The following is a 22,177-nucleotide window of genomic DNA, read 5'->3' as shown; positions in this document are numbered from 1 at the left end:
CTAGCTTGGCAGAGGTAACAACGTCATGTTTCTCTGTAGCATCTTGAAATTGACATGAAGCTGATTGAAAAAGGGGTTTCCACAAGTACTGTAATGGATATAAAGGAGTATAAAGGAATGGTACGAGAAAAAACTTCTCATCTTATCTTCTTATCTTATTCAAACTGAAACACTTAGTAATATATATATATATATATATCTAAATTGAAAAATGTGCCTGGTTAAGTCCTGAAGCATCACAAAAATAAAACTAAATACAAACTTAAATGTTTCCACAAACACTGAGAGAGATTTAATAGAGTGTAAAAAAGATAGATAGATATAAGTACATATGTATCCAAGTACATATGTATCAATAGACAGATGTATCGATACAAAGATACAGCACAGAGAAAAAAAAGTACTTGTATTATTATTGTATTCAAACTGAGATGTCTCAAACATATCAACATACACATGTACCTTTTGAAAAATTAGCCCCGTTAAATCCCGCAGCGTCCTGAGGAGGGTAGTGTTTGTTTTAAGGTGGTATGACAGCCTGAAACATGTCAAACCCACACAGAGAGAAACAGAAGGGCCCCACGGACAGGCGAGGGGGCCCCGGGAATTTTTTTTAAAACTGAATTAACTCAAACTTGAAGATTTCTGGAACAACACAACCCCCACCCCCTTACTCTCCGGTTCCCACCATGCACCCCCCCCCCCCCCCCCCATACAAATCCCCCTGAGTCTCCGCGGTGCGTCCTTAACTGAGCGCTGCCACTTTAGAATGAGGAGAGCGGGTCAGGGGGACCGGTGGGTGGGGATTGAACCCTTTTCACAGAGAGACAGAGAAAAAAAAAAACTAAAAAATCACGTGTCTGGAGATCAAAGGAGATCCGCTTTGTAGAAGAGAAGGGGGGGAGGGGGAGGAGGGTGAGAAAGAGAGAGAGAGATAGAGAGGTAGAGATAGAGAGACTAAGAGAGAGAGAGAGAGAGAGAGGGAGGGAGGGAGCAGCCAGTGTGATTGACAAGAGTCGCAGTGGTGAAATAAACACGCTTCGGTCCGGGCGCAGCTTTTATCGCGCAATTCCGACTCTTTCTCCCTTTTTCGTTATTTTTGACGCATCGCCCGCAGCGCGCGCAGCCCCGACTCCGCTTCGCCCTCCCGCGACAACAATTCGTCCGCGTGAAATTATGACCCGATCGGCGCAGAACCAGCCGGCAAGATGATGGTTTCACCGGGGAGAGGCTCGCACCGCGTCCTGCCCGACCCGGTGCTCCTGCTGATCCTGGCGGTGGTCGCCGCCGCGCGCCTCGGTCCCGTCTCCGCCAAGGACACCGCCTTCGTGGAAGTGGTCCTGTTCGAGTCCAGCCCCAATGGAGATTACACCACGTACACGACCGGCTTGCAGGGACGGTTCTCCAAGGCTGGAGCCACGATCAGCGCGGAGGGGGAGATCGTTCAAGTACGTGGAAGTCTTTTATTTCGAAGGGTGGTGGTGATGGTGGGGGGGCTGACAGGCTGCAGGGTCCCGGGCAACGCTGCCTGGACCCGGGGTGTAATTTCACCAAGCTACCCCTGCGTAAAACTTTTTCCACGGGGGCTCTAGTGTGTGTGCATGTAGTGTGTGTGTGTGTGTGTGTGTGAGGATGGTACCGAGCATGCAGCCTATGCGGTCACAAGATGGCTCCTATCTTGTGGAATTCATTCACAGTGAAAACATGCTCTTGCAGGTTAGTTTGTTGATGTGTGCAGCTCAGCTCCAGCTCTTCTCTCTGTTAATCGACTTTAAGCTCCTCCTTTAAAAACAAACACGCAAACAAACAAACAAACAAACTAAATACTCAGTTACTTCCACCGCGTCCTTAAAAAAGTTTGCAAACTTTTCCCGAGCAGGCGTCCAGGCTGCAGGCCACCGTCTCCGGGCTCGGGTCGGTCAGATCCCACGCTTCTATGGCGACTTTTTTTTGGTGCATTAACGAGCTTTTAAATCCAGAAAAGATTTGTTTTAATGGTGGAAAATGTTTGTTTTGTTGACCTGAGCAGCGTAAACTAAACCAGAGCCTGTTAACTGTGCTACTGCTGGTTTGTGATGTTGCATGTTTTGACTTTAAAGTTGAACATTCTGCTCTTTTTTAAAAAAAATATAAAAACTGAACGAGCAGTCATCATGGAGGCGACCCCCCCCCCCTCCTCCACCACCCTCCATGTTTTATCTCCTGCCCCCTCCAAACATGACAAGTGCACTGGACTGGAGCTGCTCACACAACCATTGGATTGAGTCACTGAAATATTCAGCTTTTCTCCAGAGCCAAGTGTTTATTTGAAGTTTTATAATTCTTGCTTAATCTACTTGGCCGCTGCTTGTGAGGCTGCAAAGAGAAAAATCATGTGCCAGAGATTGAACCGTTTCTTTCCTGACCTGTGACTCACTCTGTGTGATTTGAAGTGTGTGATTGAGGGACAATGAATGTAGAGAATGTGTTTGTATGGTGCTCTTGCTTATATTTGGACTTATGTGGAAGTAGTTTTGAAACTGAAGGTGGTTGGTTGGGGTGAAGCGTTTAATCGCCAGGAGATGAAAGTTGAGTTGTCGGTGTGAGAACAAAGCCGAAGACAAGATGATAGTTGTTTGTTTTTTTCTTTCGTTACACTTTCTGTAAAGTGTGATCTCACACTGAGGAAACTGTCGAACATCATGAGAGTGCTGGTTCGTGGTGGGAGGACAGGTTTCAATGAGGGGCAGGGTTGAGGGGGTGGGGGGTGTTTACAAGCTACAAATAAATGTTTGAGTTTGTAGGAAATCAACTTTGCTGTAGCACTTAAGAGGCGTTATGTGCAGCGTGTAAAGATGGTGACTCATTTGCACATTTGTATTTTCTGACTTTACAGAGAAAGTAGCATCCCCGGCGCTTTGCAACAATGGCCGCATCAGCTGCATTTTTTTCCGTAAACAACTGCATTTTTTTTACTTAAAATCTCTTACTTTGAAAGAAAAATGATTTGTGGGGATCAAATTAGGGGACACTCAGCACAAAAATGGCCCCTGTTTATACACAGCGATGGCCATTTGGCGCCACTTGGTAACCACACAGAAATGTCGGACCTCAGCTTTACATCGAAAACCACATCTATTTAGGTTTACTTTCTTTGCTAGCATAGCTTCTGACCACTTAGAGGCAGCTTATATTTTGTCAGGCTATAATGAGGGGCAGTTTGTCCAGCACAGCGTGCTATCTTGAATTTCTTACAGCGTATATTCGAGCAAAGATTTATGAAAGCTGAAACTGACAACAAACATAAACTATACAACCTGAAGAGTATAATTTTAATCTGGTATCAAATTCCCCACTTGCAAATTCTATACTTGTGAAATAACATTGCAGTAACGTGTTGGGAAATTGCTGCGGTGTTGTAACGGATATAGTTTTACTCTGGATTTGGGTTTAAGATGAATATTTAGGTCCTGGTGCGTCGGGTTGTCCGCAGTGACCTCTGCAAGCATTGCACTTGTTTCTGCTCTAAAGCTTTGAGCTCAGTGAATAGGGCACTTGATTTGGTCTGTCTGAGGTTTATGGGGCCTTCTGGTTCTCACTTCTGCTGTTTGGACAGAGCCCTGAGGGGTTTGCGTTACCATGTGTGTACAGTAGTGACCAGACCTCAGCAGGTACAGGTTCAAATACAGGGGAAACGGGGGGCCTGGCAGTGTTCCTGAGCAAAGACCTAACCGCAATCACTGCTCATAACACTTCCAGCTCGCTTTTGCTAATTCCCCAAAGCTAACACCCGCTCAGCTCTGCCTGAAGAGTGCAAAAAGTGGCACATGCTGTCGGGCCAAAAATAATAAATTAAGTTAATTTGCTTCTCGCTCTGCTGTAAGGGGGGCATGACGATGAAGATCTGGCCACTGTGCCAAACCCAAACCTTCCCAAGCCAGTTCTCCGATTGCTCCAGTTTGACTTTGTAATAGCAGAGCAATCAATGTGTCCTTAAATCAATCTGTCAACAAATAAGGTGGAGTGTGCATAAAGAGACATTTCCCTAAGACGACTTACAGCGTGTATTTATAGCAGCGGCTGTTGTTTGCTTCTTGGCGGTCAGAGGACTGCAGGTTGACTGTCCTGACGGGTTCTTAATTGTATTCACCTATTGCTCCAGATTGAAATACTTACTGAGTAGACTGTGATAATGAAAATCTCATGGTAAAATGAAAAGGCCCAGATAAGTGATAAAACTCCTGGAGCATCTCCAGTGAACGAGTCGATGCTTTGTTTTCATATTTCGAAATGTGTAAAAGCTGATGGTAGTTCCGCATTACCTCCCCACACTTAGCAGCAGGTTAGACTTGCGTTAAGCTTGTTAGCCAGGGCAACAGTGGCATGACCACATCATCCCCTGATCGAGTCGCTCAGGTGTAAACACGGACACCAGCTTTGGCATTGGTTGACGAGCTGATACTTAACAGAGTGAAAGCTCTCTACCTCCAGTTGAACTGATAATCTCATTTCACAAATGGCCTAATTGGTCAGTCAGCTCAGTCAGACCACTCGTCAACTTATTTTTTTTTTCACATTCACATCATTGTTGACAATGCTCACAAAAGCTCGCCAGATCAGAACGCAAATGATGTGAAGGGGAAACGCCATCTGCTGTTCATCATTCTCCATTATCTCTCCGATGCCAAATCGTCTTTCCTGAAGCGAGATGAGCTGTGATGCACCGCATGACCGCACATCTGCATCTGATTTCCAGCGGGCCCACGCTGTCAGCATGTGAGTGAGGAGCGGAGGCAGGGACGTGGCAGGGGCACCGAGAGGACCAGATGGAACTCATAGCGTAGTCGGCCAGAACCAGAGGGAATAATGTGGCTTTTACCTACTTCCGCTGTAGAGACACAGAGCATCCCCTGAATCCAGCATCAGGAAGAAGACACTATAACAGAGCCCATGAGCTGTTTCACCTCTGAACTGAATCTCCATGTGCATGAAATTCCAGTAACCGTAGAAGGGAGACTTCATGGTGTGGTTGTTCGAGGAGCTGTTTTTTTTCTGACTGGATGTGCAGGGGGAAAGTGGTGGTTTTGAGCTAAGACAACGATGAGCTTAAATACTGGAGCTCCTACCTTGGAGTTGGCAGGAGTTGTGTCGCTCTGCATTTAGACTATAATGAGAGCTTTAGTGGTTTAAGGCATCCAGCGCGCTTTCTCACCACAGGCTGGAAACCCCAAGAGGCCATAATGGGCTGGTCCCAGACGGGAGGTGCCAGGGACTGGGCCACTCCCAGCGCCAAAGCAACAGTAGCAGTACACAAATGCTGGTTTAAAAGGTTAAAAGTGCTGCTCCCTACTTCTTTCCATTTATTGGCTTGGCGGTTGCAGCTGTATTTTAAGTGCTATCGTCTCTTAACCGCCACCCTGTTTCACTTTCATGTCCAAGCCAAAGTAATTTGAGGCTACGTTTCTCCCCTTTTTGGAATAGAACAGACTAAACTGTTTTTCTCTTTCTCTTGCTTAACACCCCCCTCCCACACACATACTGTCACCCCCCACCACCAGTCTGCTGTTTTTGAAGCATCCAAAATTTGTCATGCCTGCTTTACTGCACGAAAATGACTTCAAATGATGATTACACTATTTCTAAAAGAACATGCACTGATGAATTGTCACTGTGCTCCCTGGCAAACTGTTGCGCATTGTTCTCCCTTTAGGTCTCGTAATTTCTTTGTCAATCTGCTGATAAAGGGATGAAATGTCCACAAACTCCATTGAGGGTTGTGATTTCTTTATTGATTAATCTTGTGTGTGTGTGTGTGTGTGTTTCCCTGTTAATCTTTAGGCCCAGAATAGTTAAAAAAAAGACACATTTCAGGTGTTCAAATTTCCTTTTTGTTTAAACTCAAAATGCAGTGATGACAAAAATAGCTCTGTCATTCTTACTTGCAATGATAATAGATTTCTGTTCATGGACTGATCAATTATTTTTACCGTCAATAGTTATTGACAGTGTGACAGCAGATATGTGAAAACCTGAAAATAGAAATCTATAACTATAACTTAGGATTCTATTTTTAGCCATTCTCTAAAAAGCACTGATTGCCTTCAGTGAGCATTCAGGTGCAAGTTAATTTTAAAGCACCTAACTTGCTTTTCAATCACTTGGTTCTTGTCCAGACTTCTTTTAATTGGCCAACTCTGTCTTCTGAACCAGCAGCCCCTGTTTCCTCTCCTGCCCCTGGCTCTTTTACGCTTGTCTCCCCTTGTGTGTTTCGCCCCTCATTCCTACTTGCTGCACAGCTCCACCTGGAACAAGTGCATGTTGGTACTGGTGGCCCCAGTAGCTATGTTAGTTTCCACTGGGCTGAGTGGCTGAGCTGATCTTTGATGTTCAACTCTGAGAGATTAGCAGTCAGCGCTGGTGCTCCGAGCTGCTGTCTCTTCAGTATGCCGACCTCTCCCAGAGGAACCCTATCCCCCTGTGTCGTTCTCCTCCTGATCTGCCATTGATTAAGTGTCCAAACCCATTTGTATGAATGTCTTTTGTTTGTCCTGTGCTTTACGCTCCATCGATGGGGAAATGTTAATTCAGCTTTGCCCCGAGGCGGCGATCTTTCTATGATGACTTCAGGGAAATGCACAATAACAGGATGTCACAACTTCACAGGTGAAATTGTTATTTTAGAAGCATATTAGTCACAAGTCAAAGATGAAGAAGGGTCTGGAGGGGCTATTTTCACTCTCTGAATAGCCGCTGGTGTTCCTGTCTCTGTGTTTGATGAGACAGCCCTGAAAGGCCCGGTCCATCCCGTCAGCCCACATTTTTATCCACTGACACAGAGGGTCTGCAAAACAAAGGCTAAAGGGTCGAGGGTTATGAAATGACAATGCTCACAGTGGCTCATCCAGGGAGAGGCATGCTTTGTTGTTTTGGAGGAATGTGCTGACTAACCGTGGAAGGCCACAACGCCAGCCTCCCCCTTTTGTTGTACTTTTTTGGCCAATAGACTCTGAAAGTAGCTGTGCAGGGAGTCCATCTCTCTTTGAGGACTGCAATCCATCTGCCTCCTTCTCCTACCACTCAATGTACTCATGTCTTTGTATTTTCAGCCCTCTCAACTCCCTGTGTCTGTGTTCGTGAAATCAGATGTCTCATCAGAAAGGTGTCCCACTCACCCATGTGCAAGAACACAGGGTTCAGAGATCTTTTCTTTGTGCTCATCCTCAGGTCATGATCAGCCTCAGTTGTTCAGAAAAACAAACTGTTGTTGTCAGTAAGGATCCTGCCCTCTTGTCATTTTGATTCATACTAATATGTTTCAGGCCTAGTTTCAGTTTCTTTGGCTATTGTTCAAGGAAGCCATTACTGGTTTTGTGCACATGATCACCCCCGACCTAATGCATCATATTAATGTGGTGAGTGTTCTTCTGACAGCTCCTCTGTCAGAAACCTTTCCATTTTTCTTTTCTCCTGCTTTTGTTTCCCTTAATGGATTCCTACACAACCGTGGCAAAGGTCATTTACAGCGGTGCCAGATGGGGACAAATCAGTTTCAGGTGGAAGCTCTGACCCTATCGTGTTCATCTCTACCCTTACCCACCCGTCCCAGACCAGATTCTGGAGGCTCCTTATGTGTGTGAAGATAGTTGCTCCAGTAATGAGGACAATCCAGGCTGTAACACAATGGGGCCAGAGGTATGATGGATTGGGCTTGCTCGGTCAGATGAGAACAAGCTGGGTAATCTGTGGATTCTTTTTTATTTCTGGCACTACTGCATGTCTTCTAGCTCTGCAGTAAAGATATATCACTGCATCTTCCCACCTCCTACTCCTTCTGTTGCTGAAGATGCGCCCTAGATTTCTGAAATGAAAAATTGGCTTTCTTTTCATGCCATCCCAGCAACAGAGGTGGACTGAAGATAATGGGGACACTGTTTTTTTTAAATTCTCTTTTCACTGTCTCTTTCGTTACGACACTATTCTCACATTGTTAAATATTTATTTTTGAAGGGTAGCTCATTGTGTGCAGTGTAGTTGCAACCAGGACTACGCTGAATCACTAACCTTCCCCAACACATTCTGGCTGCCTACAATATATGTCAAAATACCTACAAATTGCCCTTTTATTCATATTCAGGTGTTTTTTTTTGTTTTAATTTGGTATTTGATGCAAGGGGGTGTGGCAATAGCTGAGATTGACTCGTGATTTGTTGGTTTGGTGCATTGGTACCATGATACTACTGTTTCAAATGACATCACAATCGCAAGATGTCAATGTCCATAACTGGAATATTTTGGCTTCATTTTTTGGACATTGGTAGATGCATCATCCATTTTTATACACTCATTGCACAAATCCCACGGGGTCAGGTGTAAATTTTTCTTTTATGAATCTACAAATATAGTACAGTCACCGACACATCACGGCAATAAAATCTCTGTAGTAAAGCCCAGGGCTTTGATAAAACCTCCACAACTCCTCCTGTCCTTCCCCTGGACCCCTGTCGACAGCTTAGGCCATGCTGCCTCTCTCTCCAGGCCCTGGACCCTGAACTGGGAGGGGCCTGCAGGGCTGGGTGAATAGCTGCCGGGAGTCGTGCTGCGGGTGTAAACCACATGAATGATCCTGATCCTATCTGCTCAGGCGATGCAGGGAGGCCTCGACGCGCAGCACAGCTCCACGCGCTAACATCAAAGCCAGTGCCGAAGGGGGTGGTGGAGGGGAGAGAGTGAGTGAGCGAGGGCTGGGCCAAACTCTTCAAAGGCCTCTCTGACTAATGCCGACCCTGATATGCAGTGCTGCAAAACTCAGTGATGATGTAATTGTAGACCTTCGAGCTAAATCCACTCCCATACAAATAAAGGTGGAGGTGTTGCCTTGCACAAGCACAGAGCGAGAAAAATACTCAGTGTTTGATTGAACCCAGAGTGTTTAGAGCACGACGCAGGCCAATGTGTTAGGTCACCTCCTGACGCTCTAAGTTTTATTTACATTTTTGATGGAAGACTTGGAACAAGAAACAATTTTTATCTGATTTCAGCAGATATTTTAATCTGCTGGGCGTTGGTTAAGTACACAACAGGTGGAACAGAGTTGACTCTGTTATTTGTAAAGTTTATACAGGGCCTGTGTGTGTGTGAGAACTCTGCACATGCAATTGTAATGTGTGTTAAACCAAGCATGACCACGGATCCTTTCAAAGTGCCCCCATGATCATCGGGCTGATAACTCATTGACAGCTCCCATGACAGCTGAAAGATGCACACTTCAGGATTCTACCTTGTTTTGCGAGCGCACATCGCTAATTCCCTGTTGTTGATTTTGTTCGCCAAATGTTATTTGTGTGCCTCTGATTGAAGTTCTCCTCTCCTCGCCCTTGTTTTTGTAATCGTGCGTCCCATTGATGTTAAATTAGCAGTAAACAGCTGCACTTTTATTTATTTGGAGTTCATGCAGAGGTCGGTCTTTTAACTCCTGCATCCTGGGTCGAACTCGGAAGTCGAGACTGCGGCACAAAGCCTTTGTTGCTGCTTGTAAAGAAGAGACCTCCTTGTTTCCAGCATACAGACTATAGTAATTCATGACGACCACAGGACCATCAGGACTAATTGCTGTACTTTAATGGACTGTGACAAAACACAATTCATACCAAAGTTCTCATCCATGCAAATAATTCTAATCTTTATCAGTTCACCTATTGACTCGGTTTTCAGTTTTGGCTGTGTAATTGTCAAAGAAAAATGCCTCAAAGAAATGTCAATGAATTAATGTACTTAATTAATAGGTTATTCTCAGAGTAGTCCATTAACTTCATCCTCAAATGAGAATGTAGAAACCATTGACTCACATAAGTGGAATGACTTACCAAGAAAAATTCTCCACGTTCTATGGTTTGCAATCATTTTTAATAGCTTCAATTTATATTTTTTCAAAGGATTAAGCCTGTTTAATTTTTGTCCTGTTTTCTGTTCTTGCCTGTGTGCTATGAATAATCCAGCCATTTGAAAAAACATTTAATTACACTGCATTAAACCACCGGAACTCGTTACTGGCGCAGAGATTAATCACTAAATATTATGCAAAGCATTGTGAACATACAAAATCTGAGGTGGCAGTTTCATACTGGTTCGAGATACAAGATAACAATTGTATTGCCTCTATTTCAGTCAGTCTGCAGGTGCACTGCAACTCTGAAGTGATGGCGTTGGGTGAAAACTGTAATTAGACTTCATGCTGGGGATACTGCGCTTTCCAAAGCTTCCAGCCACAGATATTCTACAAAACACTGTGGGATACCATACAAAATGTAGAAAACCACTGAAGGCAAGCCATGATACAGGCTGTCTCTATGTGGAACTATTTAAATTTTCTAATTTCAATGTCAAAATGTTTTACGACACCTTTGCACCCTGCAGCCGTAATATTGTGAACTACATTGGCACTCAGTAGAGCGCACATCTCTGCCAAGTCCCAATACTTTCCTGAAATTCAGTCAAGCTGCACCAGATTGCAAACACTCCTAAATATGGCAGATGTTTTTTGTTTTCATCAAGATCCATAAATTATTCCCTGGTTTGGTGGAACTCTCAAAAGAACAAAAAAGAATGTCGTATCTCGCAATGTTAGTGAAAGTGGAAAAAAGAATCATGCCAAAATTTCATGGCTTCTTTCTTGGTCCCTTTCACATTTGTCCACCAAGTTTCGTGGTACAGACATATACAGACAGGAAGTTAATCTAGATATAGAATTAGGACTCTGTCTATATTCACTATATAAATGACTCAGAAATCTTCTCGTTCTTATTACATAGAGAAAGAAAACAATATTTTATACATAGTACATGTCTTAGATTGAAAAGTGTAAATGGTTTAGCTATGTCTGGACAGTATCTATGAAGACTGTGGTCAATTAGGTGAATGGATATGACATTTTCTTTCATGCAAATTGTGTGCAGAGCTTTTAAGTCCTGGTACCCCCCCGGCTCAATGTGAACCTGACTGTGCATGAAAAGGTCAGGACAATTACTCCTGGCCAGCTGTGTCCATCTCTGTCCCCTTGTGATCCATCTGTTGACCTCTCATTGCCCCTGCATGTTGTTGTCATAACAAGAATGTCAAGGTATTTTTTACCCAGCATACATTATTCTAAAGCTTTGACTACAGGTCATAATATTAGCGAAACGTGTGAAGGAACGATCACTTTTTATGAGTGTGAGATGGAGCGCATCATTATTTGGGTCACTGTGCTTCCTCCATCTCGCCCCCTCTCCCGTGTTTATCCTGATTTGTCCCTCTGTTTCTGCAAAAGCTGCACTTAAGATTTTAGCTATTTTAAAAAGGTACTGAAGAGATCTTGGCTATTCCTCTCTTGGCAGTGTTGATGCACTTTGTCTAAACACACTTGGCTCACTAATGATAACTTGTCCTTGGACATGTCAAGGAGTCTTGTTTCTTAGAATGCTGTTTTGAGAGAAATGAGAGATCGAGTGGGAGAAGTTGAGAAGGACAGAAAAAGAGGGGCCAATGCAGCCTTTTGCTATTCCGTCTGCATCCCACAGGCATGTGACAATGTCAAATTGTCACCCCTGGGGTGACATGCATCCCGCAGGCATTTCGAAGTAAAGACGTACGAGGAAATGTGGCTCTGGGATTTGAATAGTGGCCCCCACCATCCAGTTTTGAGCCTATGTTCTTTCCCATCGAACAGATGCAGGAGGATTTGTAAATTGTATATTGAACATTTCTTCATACAAAAGATGAAGCTCAAACTGATTTTAGATTGAAGCATCATCAAAGGAATATTTTGCTTTTTTTCTTCATTGCCCAAAGTTGGATGGAAAGTGTGAAGCAGAGATCGATGGGTCTCTAATATCTGGTCATTAATTATGAAGCTACGGCCATCAGTTGTTCCTGTCATTCCTGTCAGATGGCTTAAATGGTCACGTGATATATGTTTTCAGGTGCTAGTATGGACATGGATTATTTCCCCTGTGGACAGAGATTGTTTTTAGTTGTAAACCATTAAAAATCAACGGATGTAGCCAAAGGCTGTCGTACAGAGGGTTCATCCACAGACATTGCAGGAAATTACTTAACAGTATCACTTGCACATGATGCTGGTATGAGCTTCAGCAAAAGGTTTTCTTGTGAAGTGATAAATCGCAGTGCAGTTGTCTTGACACGTGGAGCTCACATGGCTGCAAGCGCCACATATTTCTGTAAGCGTTCAACACTCAGAAACAGCAGATTGACAGCAGTAATTCAAATCAAAGGCAATATAATATTGACAAAGTATTGAAAAAACTGAATCCAAATCCTCTGCATTAATCAAAACCCGTCTGAGGAAACTGAAAATGTTGCACTACCCAACAGATGAGTCAGTCTGTTTGCTCCTAATGGCTTCCAGTAAAAATCTGCAATAGAAATCTGCTCAGAAAGGCCGTTAATTGGATTTTACAGTAATGACTGTATAACACTTCACTGATGTGTTCTTTTGCACAGCTACCAAAATGCTGAGGCCAGTGCCACTTTTACGATAACTATTCATCTCTGTTGCAGCCATTATGAAAATTTGTGATTCGATTCTACACCAGACAATCCTTTTGCCTTTTAACCATTTCCTATTGGCAACCACATGTAGCATATTTGGGTCAGCTTTTCTGCAGCATCGCCCCGAGCTAATCTCATGGACAGAGGATTTGGTAAGCTACTGATGCATACATTCGTCATAATTATTGTTTTGCAAAAGCCGGAGTTAGAATTGTCCGGGCAACGGCAAAGCTTCAGAATTCAAATTAGAGTGTGGGATTGAGCTTTAAGGTTGTGGAGAAGGGCTGTTTTCTGTTTTTCAGTTATTGCATCTAAAAAAAAAATATATATACTTCCATCATTTTGCCCTTTGTTGGCTGGTCTGGGTTTGCTCATCTATTATTAGCTGGAGTTGCCATGGTGCATGTGTTCTCTCTTGAGTTGAGGTGACATGGGAGAAAGGTGAGGAAATCCCCTGAGTACACACCGTGTTCTGTTCTCAGACATGAAAACATGACAACAAACAAAGCATTTCAGTACCTTCCAAATCAACATCACTAATAGCTGCACCACAACGAATCACAATAGTTTGAATGCAAGTACATTTCTCGCTCTCTTGTCGTTCCTTCCCTCCCTTTCATAAATTCTTTCTCACTGTTTTCCTGCTCTCGTTCTTTCTCTGTCTTCTCTCTAAGCATGGGAGGAGGAAGAGGGGGAGGGTATAAATGTGAGACCACACATGCTGTGTCAATGTTTGCTGGAATAATTAGAGACAATGTGGGCCAATAACGGGAGGAGTGCAGTAACCTGAACTCACTTTGTTCTTCCCCGACAGCAGCACAAAAGCCATTCACAGATGCACAGATCCGTGGGCTCAGAGCAGGAGGGACTGCACTTTTAGCCGGCGCGGTGAACAGCTCCGAGATCCACAGGAGAAAACGTGTTGCTTTCTATTGAACCTGGACAGTTCGCTCTCGTTTTGCAGCTTTGTCTCGGTTCAAAGTGATATTGATGTCAGTCTAAAGGCCTTTTTTAAGCACTGCCTGTACATCCCTGCTACAACCCCTACCCCCTTGTCACCCTCCCCAGTCAACCAACACATGGCCCTGGCTTTGAGGGCCCTCTTTAACGAGAGGATATCCGGCCGCTCGGTATGCAAAGAGCCTGTGGATTCCTGACACGAGTGCTAGAGCTAGACTCAGAGGTGACTTTCAGTGTAGACAGACAACTGTTGGATTAGCAGGGCACTTTGCGTTGACTCTGAGCCAATGGGTGGAAGCCCGGCCAGGAGCAGGGCGTACTTGGTCAAATACGGGCTAATAGATTCTTTTGAGCTATATATGTATATTAGATTACATTTTAAGTATTCCAATGCTGCTTGGGCCCAGCTCGACTTAAAGTAAGCACAGCAGAGTAGAAAGCTGCAGTTGTTTTTGTCAAAGGAGTAGTTCTAGATACAGTAATGGAAATTACTGACTTTGATTTCTACACTTCATCATAAGATTACTGTCTTTATGGGAGGGACAGAAATTTGAGCATACACCTAAAGATCCTCAAACAATGCACGCTAAATGTCGGCTAAGCCGCGGGTGTTTTCCCTGGCTGTGGCAGAGTGACCCGTTGCTGTGCTCACACCCCTGGGCGGACCAACTGGTTTGTCCCCTCCGGTGTCCAGCTTGAAAGGGGACACCGCTATGGGATGCATACATCCCCTGGAGGTCGCCGGAGTCATTGTGGCACCTGTCCCTTCCACTCTCAGCCCTGTGTCAACAGCTCAGATTTATTTACATTCACTCTTGTTTTCCAGAGAACTGAACTGGAAACAGCAGACGGTCGGTTTTGTGTTTTCTTTCAGTTGATGATGGAGTTTGTGATTTGCTGCAGGATTATGTCTGTGTTGCAGGATTACAGCAAAAACAGCATTGTGACAAGTGTCATGATTTCACAGAATGTTGTCACCACCCTGTTTTCAACATGTTATAGTGGAGCAGAATTTTTGGAGCCAGCAGCAGCTAGAGAGTTATCAGGATTAGGCTCTTGCAGAGGAAAAACTACACAGTACTGCAATTTGTTATGTTCTATTCATAAGAACTTATTTTTTTTAACAAAACCACATGCATCCTATATCTCCCTTATATTATATATATTTTAAAGTTAATACAGTGAATGAATGTATTTTCCCCCAGGAAGAACTTGTCCTTGAACTCTTTGGATATTTATATTTATTGTTCAGTTTTGTTTGACAGAGCCTCTTCCTCTTCTCTCCATGTATTTTGCCAGGGGGTAAACAGCAGTTTTCATTTTCTTTAATCATTTTCAGATTCTCTCTCTGCCTTCTCATCTCTCACCCCTTCCTCTCTTCTCTCCTCCCCCACCACCCCTCCCTTTTCTTCTCCTCCCTTTCCACCGGGCCGATGTTCTGTTCTGGGCTCCTGGTTGCAGAGCGTTCCTCATCGCAGCCCGTGTTTCCTCTTATCTGCTGTTCTTTTTATCAGTGGCCGCCCAAGAGCGGATGAGGGGAGGGGGTGGGTGTGCTGGCAGGTGAGGGCGGGGGTGGAGGCTGTGGGGGCAGCTGATGCTATCAGCAGGTGGAGGTTTCACCACCAAGTTCAGGGGCCCAGTGCGGCCAGAGGAGGGTCTGACCGGAAGGGTCTGACAGGGGAGCATGCAGCGTGAACTCTGAACAACGTGACCCCCACATCTTCTAAACATGTCTTTTTATTTTCTTGCTTAAGTCATAGCACAAAAATGACAAATAGTTTTTCTGCAACACAATTCAGAGTTTTCTTGTCAAAGCAGTACTAATGCTTTTTGCCTTGTTATCACACTGAATATTAGCACTTTAGCATATATCAATAGATGCAACGATCTTCAATCTTCCAGTTTCAACAAAACTTTAAAAAAATCCAGAGTAAATTCCGTTTTAAAATGTCTTCAAATAGTTGTTGTTCTGGTTATTCCAAAGAAATGGCTGTTACAGATTTATGTTAGTGCTTGGATAATATGGCCACAGGTCATGAACTGATTATTTCAAGTTAAAGTCTGATTTTTGCGATGTTATGGTTTTATGGGCAGAGACAAACACTTGATAAAACATTTTAGAAATTTGAGTAGAACATTAAAACCAATTATGTTGTTCTTCCCCTCTGCACAATACATTAGCAATGTCTTGATATATATTGAACTTTTGTTATGTTACTATTATGGATTGGTAATTATTAGGTATAGTTTCATCACCCCGCCTTAATTTATGTCATTCCAAAATGTGATTGCTTGTAGCAGAAGGTGCGGTGTCATATAAGGTCCTTGTAGCGCAAAAAGGACGAATCCCTGACTTGACGTAGGGTAAACCAAAGCACAGGCTCACAAAAGCCTAAAATGATATCGCTGGTGGATATCTGGATGCCTGGGATGCCTTGGATGGCTGCTGTACACTTTTGGCTTTGTCTTTGCAGGGATGAATAGAGGCCTCTGTGGTAGTGATGACAGGCTTCTCTGGGCTGGGCCCTGGCAGGCTGGCAGATTAGGTGCAGGAGGTCGGGAGACTTCAGGTCTCTCATAGGGGCAGAGGCCTGACAGGAGATGCTGGTCGTCCTAGTTCTCGCTACAAAAGATGCTCTGTTCTCCGCCTCTATGACCGGGCTCTTGTTATCGTGACACAGCAGGTACACTCAAAACACACAGGTTTAGGTGGAAGACAAGGGTCTGCAGCACCAACTGTGTCCTCCACCTGTGTTTGGATGTTTTGACATGGTCTAAGGATGATATGGTTAATTGGTTTGCAGATGTTGGATTTCCTGTTAATTTGAATTTTGACCAGTATTTTTTTGATGTTGATACGATGGAGGCCTTAACAATAACTGAAGTAGTGGAAGTTCAACCCCAACCATCATACTCACACATTTAGACAGCCTGGTCCTTACTGTGAAGTCGTTAGAGTCGTCTGTACTCACTGATCATAGGATTTATGGGGGTTCTCAAAAATTGTTGTTGCGTTTGCAAGGTTTGCCTACCCTGTTGCAACACCCCTGTTTCATGGACGTGTCATATTTAAGAAAAAAAAACTTTGGCCAATATTGAACCTTAAGGATATTTTGGAAGAAATAATCCAAAAAACACTAAAAGCATACACAAATATATTTCAATCATGCAAATTACTGTAGTAGATGGTAAGACACTGATGACACTTGAACAAACATTTGATTAATGTAACTTTTATTTTGCCTTTTTATTAGATAATTTTAAGCCTTTACTCAGCTCAGATTTCATATAATTGACAAAAGATTATATGTTGGAGCTGAGATGTTACCTGCACATGCTGTTTTCATGTCTCATGCTCACCTAGTGAGGTACAGAAGGGCATTGCAGAAGAGTTTTCCTCATTCCTTATTCTGCTCTAATACAGCACCACAAAGCTGGCCAAGACAAACGTGAGGTAAACACGCAGCTCACTGGACTGTGTGACTCACACTGTTGCCTGCGAGCAGCACGCCCCAGGGACTTTAATGGCAGAGGCGAGCTGTGGTCTTTTCATGTTTTCTGAATTATTAACGAAAACAAGGAGAAGTCATAAATGGTGCAAGGACAAGATCGGGCTACAACACGCGATGCTTGAGGAGCAGGAGTTCTCCCAGACCCTTCACATGCCCTCCAAGTTTATCCTGATCGCCCCTCTTGAAGATTCACAGAGCCTCTTTGATCCGTTTGCTGTCCTCCCAGCTGGGAGGCCAGGGGATGCGAGCAGCCCCTTTGGTCTCCCATTTCAAGTCACACATTCTTTCCTTAAGGACCCAGAGGTCCCGACCCTCAGTTGCAATGGAATTTCATATGCAAAAATAGGCCAGACTTGCTTTGCTATTTGAATATGCACTCACCCGCTTTTAGCATTCATCTTCCTTGGATCCTTGGATCCTCAGAATTTGGTATTCATCTTCAAGGAGTCATGGTGAGACATGTTAATTTAGGCTGAAGAAGCCACAGACAGACCTTCCCTGACCCTTCATCGTCCTCCGTCCTTTTGGTATCTTCATCACGCTGATTATGAGTTTTCAAAGGGTCTGTATTGCCTATCAAAGAGACAAAGTCCTTTGCTGTTTCAATACAAACATGGTGGTGGAGGCCTCAAGTAAAATGTCCCAGCAGACGGGGTTTTAAAAATAAATCACATAATCACACTGCAGTATGAGGCTCTTGAATAGATTGTGAATTCTGCTACATGGCATGGCTCATATTTATTGTCATACAATTTGCCAAATCTGCAAATTCCTGCACGCTCAATATTTAGCTTTGAGAGAAAACTGTAGTTTGCATATTTGTGAAATCTTGTCTCGATTACAGTAACTTTGCTTCATATTCCCAGCTTCTTTTTGTCTCCAGAGGCTGCATTTACCACAGCTGTCCTGTTTTTTAAGAGGAAGGCTTGCAACCTGCAATCCTCTTAGATATGGAGCCAAGCACCCCAGAGGTTACAGCCAGCTAAGTGGTTCCTTGTTTCTAATAAAAAACAAATCAAATAACATGGATCCCTGGAGGTTTATAACACTTGAGTCATGAACTCTTGGGCAGATAAGTCTTTTCCAAATATCCCCATACAAAGGCATGGATGTGGGAGGAACTTGTTGGCTTTGATTGTATAATTTATTAGCCACAACATGCTGAAGATAGAGGGGGGGGGGGGGGGTGCTCTGACCACTCAGCAATGGAACAGTCCTCTCGGCTGTGAAATGACCTCATCTTTAGAAGTTGGTCATTACCTTTTCAAAGTGGCCCCGGTAACGCTGATGGCAGGAAGTGCTTGTGTGTAAAGCTGGTTTGATGTTTAACTCCTTCAGGGGCAGTTGTCCCCCAGGGTCCGCTTATTCCCAACCCTCAGCCCTGCAGCTCCCTTTCTTTCTGCATCCCTCTCAGCTCCTACCTCTGGCAGCATGACCAACGACTACGTGAGGAACAATACTGCGTTTGTGCACCGCTCTGCACTCGGCCTGCTGATAAACAAATGTTCGGAAGAATTCTTGCGGCTGGGCCTTGCCCCTGGGCCCAGGCTGATCCCACAGTGACTTCATAAACACCCAGGGCTCATCAAAAGAACAAATCACCCTTTATAGGAACCTATATGTTAATGGATTTATTTCCACACCAATTAAAGTTTACTTTTCTCTCCCCTCGCCCTCGTGTAGACTATTTATTTTCTCTTTGCAAGGGCTGGAGTGATGAAGGGATGACAGTCTAGTTTATGCCACTTTCTCCATCCGTAATTGCCACTGATGTTGTGGTAATATTTACAGGGTGGTTTACCCACCCTCTATCCTAAATAACTTGTATTCATAGTGTTTGGGGTATTTAATTTTACATGTTTTTTTAAATTTTGATTCCATTTTCTCAGAGGCAGCTTTGCTAAATCGTAGGAAGTCTTGGAAATTAAAACATTTCACACACTTAAGTAGGAGAATCTGAAGCATATCCCGTCCCACAGTGGAATGTATGAAATCCCCAGACCCCCCGTCCTCAGGCGATGGTGTGGTTTGATGGGGCTGGAGATGAGGGGGATTGAATGGCCCGGGTGACATTAATCCACACCCAGACCTTCAGTCCATGTGGCCCTGGGGTGAATAGTAAAAGGATCCACATGTGAGATAACTCTTATGGTCCTGTTTTTAAGGAATAGAGGAGTTAAAATAATAGAACAATTTTCCTATAATGTTAGAAAAGTACTATATTAAACCATTAACCAAGATTCTTTATTCAAAAGTAGTTTTGATGATTTGAAGCCTTTTTGCTACGTTTGACCTTATTCCCTCAGACTTATGGGGATCCAGTGCCAAATTTGCTCATTCCTGTTTTTAAATCCATTTGACTAATTTCAATTCTAAAGTTCTCAAAGATATATTCAACATTTCCTATCGAGTACACTACCTGGTTTTCCTGTATATTACCATTTGATAATAAAACAGAAGAAAATAAAAGACCTGATTTGATTTGTTAGACTCTTGATTTGAAAATATCTGGATATTGTCTAACTGGGAGCAGAATCCAAACTGTAATAATCTTATCTGGATCCAAACTTGCAGAGAACACAAACCTCTCTTCTCTGACCTGCTAACACCTGCCACTGCGAGTCCATCATTTTCCACCACATTGGCCTGGCCTCAACTTGGCCCAGCACCTTTCTGCCTTGTATCTCCACCCACTGATGGATCCAGCCATTGAAGCAACCTCAGCGCCACCCCCACCCCTCCCTAACCTTTCTCTCTGTCTCTTTGCTGCAGGCCTGCACAATAGCCTCGCTAGGCAGAGTTCCAATAACAGTGTTTGTCCGATCACCGCTGCGGCCCCACCCCCCTTTTATTGCTGTGTGTGAGGGGACAGTGAGTGAGTGAGTGTGTAGGTTTGTGAGTGTGTGCACTCTGTTTTTCAAACAGCCAGAAGGAGGTGTGGCCGGATCGTTATGGTAACTTAAATTGCAAAAAGAAGGGTTTACTGAGCTGGATATGTGCGTTACAGTTGATTCAGGAAGGAAGAGTCTGGACAGAAGGTGTTAGACAACTTTCAGTTGGAGCACTTCCAGGGCTTTGATGGGAAATACTCTTCTGGTTGAATCATCAGCACAAAAGATGAGTAACCGTGATGGAAAATATCAGGAATTAAACTGACAAAGCAACAACCTTTGTGTCTAAAAATGAAAGACAAATCTACAACTCCCAAGGTGCACAAAAGTAAACATCCACAAAAAGATTTAAAGAACATTTTCACGAGACATGAAGGCATTTTCTGAAGTTCAAAACAGGCCCTTTAAGCTTATTGAACAACTTTAATGAAACACCAACTTTGTGTTTCATTCCCAACTGAAGCAACTAAGTGTGTGCACAAAAGATATGCAACAGTTTTGAGTCATGCATGTGACTAACCTTTCAAGCTCATAAGTAGAACACTGTTTGGAGCCAACCAAACTGATGGAGGATGAAAACATGATTTTTCTGTATTCTCAGGTTGTAGTAACCATAACATAAATATGTTATGTTAAATACATCTAAATATCTTTAAAACATTCAACAAAAACTCAGTGTTGTGGAAGATTCAGAGGTAAATTAAAAGAAAACATTGAAATTGGAATTTACAGCAAGGAAAAAACCTTTCTGGAGCAAGCTTCCCATTTTTTCAACTCGATTCTAACAAAAGAGATTTGGGATTTGTTGAGAGATTTGAATCGTGCACATCATCCTGCACTAACTCTCTCTTGTGTACCCCTTGCACACACTTGTGCAGACCCCTCTTCTGAAGTCCTAAGCTTCTATATACCCTGAGCCCAGCAGCTCTGCAGGGGTAAGGCCACTCTGTTCCCTTTTGTCCATGCCACTGACCTCCAAGTACACTGGGAGTGCACCTCTGCGGGGCCTGGCCTGTAGCCGGACACTTGATGTGGACATTGTTGAAGCAGCGGGTCCCCTTCTCCCGGGCAACCAGGCCCCTTTGAGCCCTTACCCCTCACTGTTTGCCCAGCTACTCTTTCCTCCTCTGCCCACTCCCCCCTCGCCGTGGGACTGGAAGAAAGCTTGAGAGACTGCATGGTGTTTTGTGCTCACTGCTTGGTTGTGCTGCTGGTGGCCAGTTTCCTATGGTGCACCAAAGCGGATGTGCCTCTTTGACAGCCTCTTTGTAGTTATCAAATCTGAGGTAGTTTAATATTCCGGCCAAGCGCAAAAAGTAGAAATGCGAGCATTGCACGCTTGGTCAAAAGAGTTATAGGTTCTTCAAAAGCTGAATCACAGTATGGAGGGTTGAGCAATTACTCACTTTCCTTATAACTTCTCAGAATCATTCTGGTAGCCTGCCGCTCTCTCTTTTGATCTGTAGGGATTGAGCATATTTATGAAGGCTCACATGGTTTTGGGGATGGGTGCTTTACATTCATAGGAGGCTTACAAAGAAGCAGAATTTCCAAAAGGGTTAAAGATGAAGGCCTCTGGAATCTTGTTTTATTTATGCCAAAAATGCCTGGCCACAATTAACCAACCAAAACCACTCTGAATGTCAATTTAGGTCATTTTCTACCCTCACAAAAGCACCGGACTTGGAGCCCATGAAGCAGAAAAAAGCTGATGTAATGGGTTTAAGAAAATCTCCAAGGGGAGTCAAACCTCACCCACACACCCCTCCAACTACCACCCTCCCCTTCCTGAAATCCCACCCTTTATCCACCCTTGAAACTCATCTGAAGTGGTCAGCACCCAAATATGGTAACTTTGAACGTGAGTGTACAGCAGGTATGAAATGTTGAAACTGCAGGATGAGGTTTAGATAACAGTTTGTGATGGTAAACAAAACAAAAAAAAGAGAATAGGTTTATGATTCACTGACTTAGTGTTTAGGGTGGGGGGGAGGGGAGGAGGAGATGAAGGCAAAGGGAAGAGGGAGTAAAAGAAAAGAGGAGGGGGGGGGGTTAAAGAAAAGAAATCCCAGCCTTGGCACTCACACACACAGACTCTCTGTGCATTGCAAAGCACAAAAGAAACCTGTAACGCCTCCAGATTCCTTCTAGTCGAGTATCAAAGACATGCTTTGCTTTAGAACAAGAGACTAGTGGGTAGGATAGGACTGAGTGAGCCAGTGAACCCAGCACTGGCTCGGTTGGGTGCTGCGAGTTAATCTCTCAGATGGGATTTCCCCCCCCCCCCCC

General features: G+C 43.9%; 1 protein-coding gene across 2 annotated transcripts in view; it reads left to right on the top strand.

Annotated features, from left to right (window-relative positions):
• The first annotated feature begins 998 nt into the window (after positions 1–998).
• znrf3 (zinc and ring finger 3) overlaps positions 999–22,177 on the top strand; it is a 63,446-nt gene continuing 42,267 nt past the window's right edge. Inside the window, exon 1 of one of the 2 annotated variants that reach the window (XM_069523348.1) lies at positions 999–1,448. In XM_069523348.1, coding sequence (XP_069379449.1) covers positions 1,209–1,448 — 240 coding nt within the window. In that variant the 5' untranslated portion in view covers positions 999–1,208. The remainder of the gene's footprint in view (positions 1,449–22,177) is intronic. The other variant, XM_069523347.1, reaches the window with a different exon arrangement.

This window comes from Paralichthys olivaceus, chromosome 4 (genome assembly GCF_024713975.1).
Source record: "Paralichthys olivaceus isolate ysfri-2021 chromosome 4, ASM2471397v2, whole genome shotgun sequence".
Taxonomy (NCBI): Eukaryota; Metazoa; Chordata; class Actinopteri; order Pleuronectiformes; family Paralichthyidae; genus Paralichthys; species Paralichthys olivaceus.
This window is presented reverse-complemented; position numbering and strand designations above follow the sequence as displayed.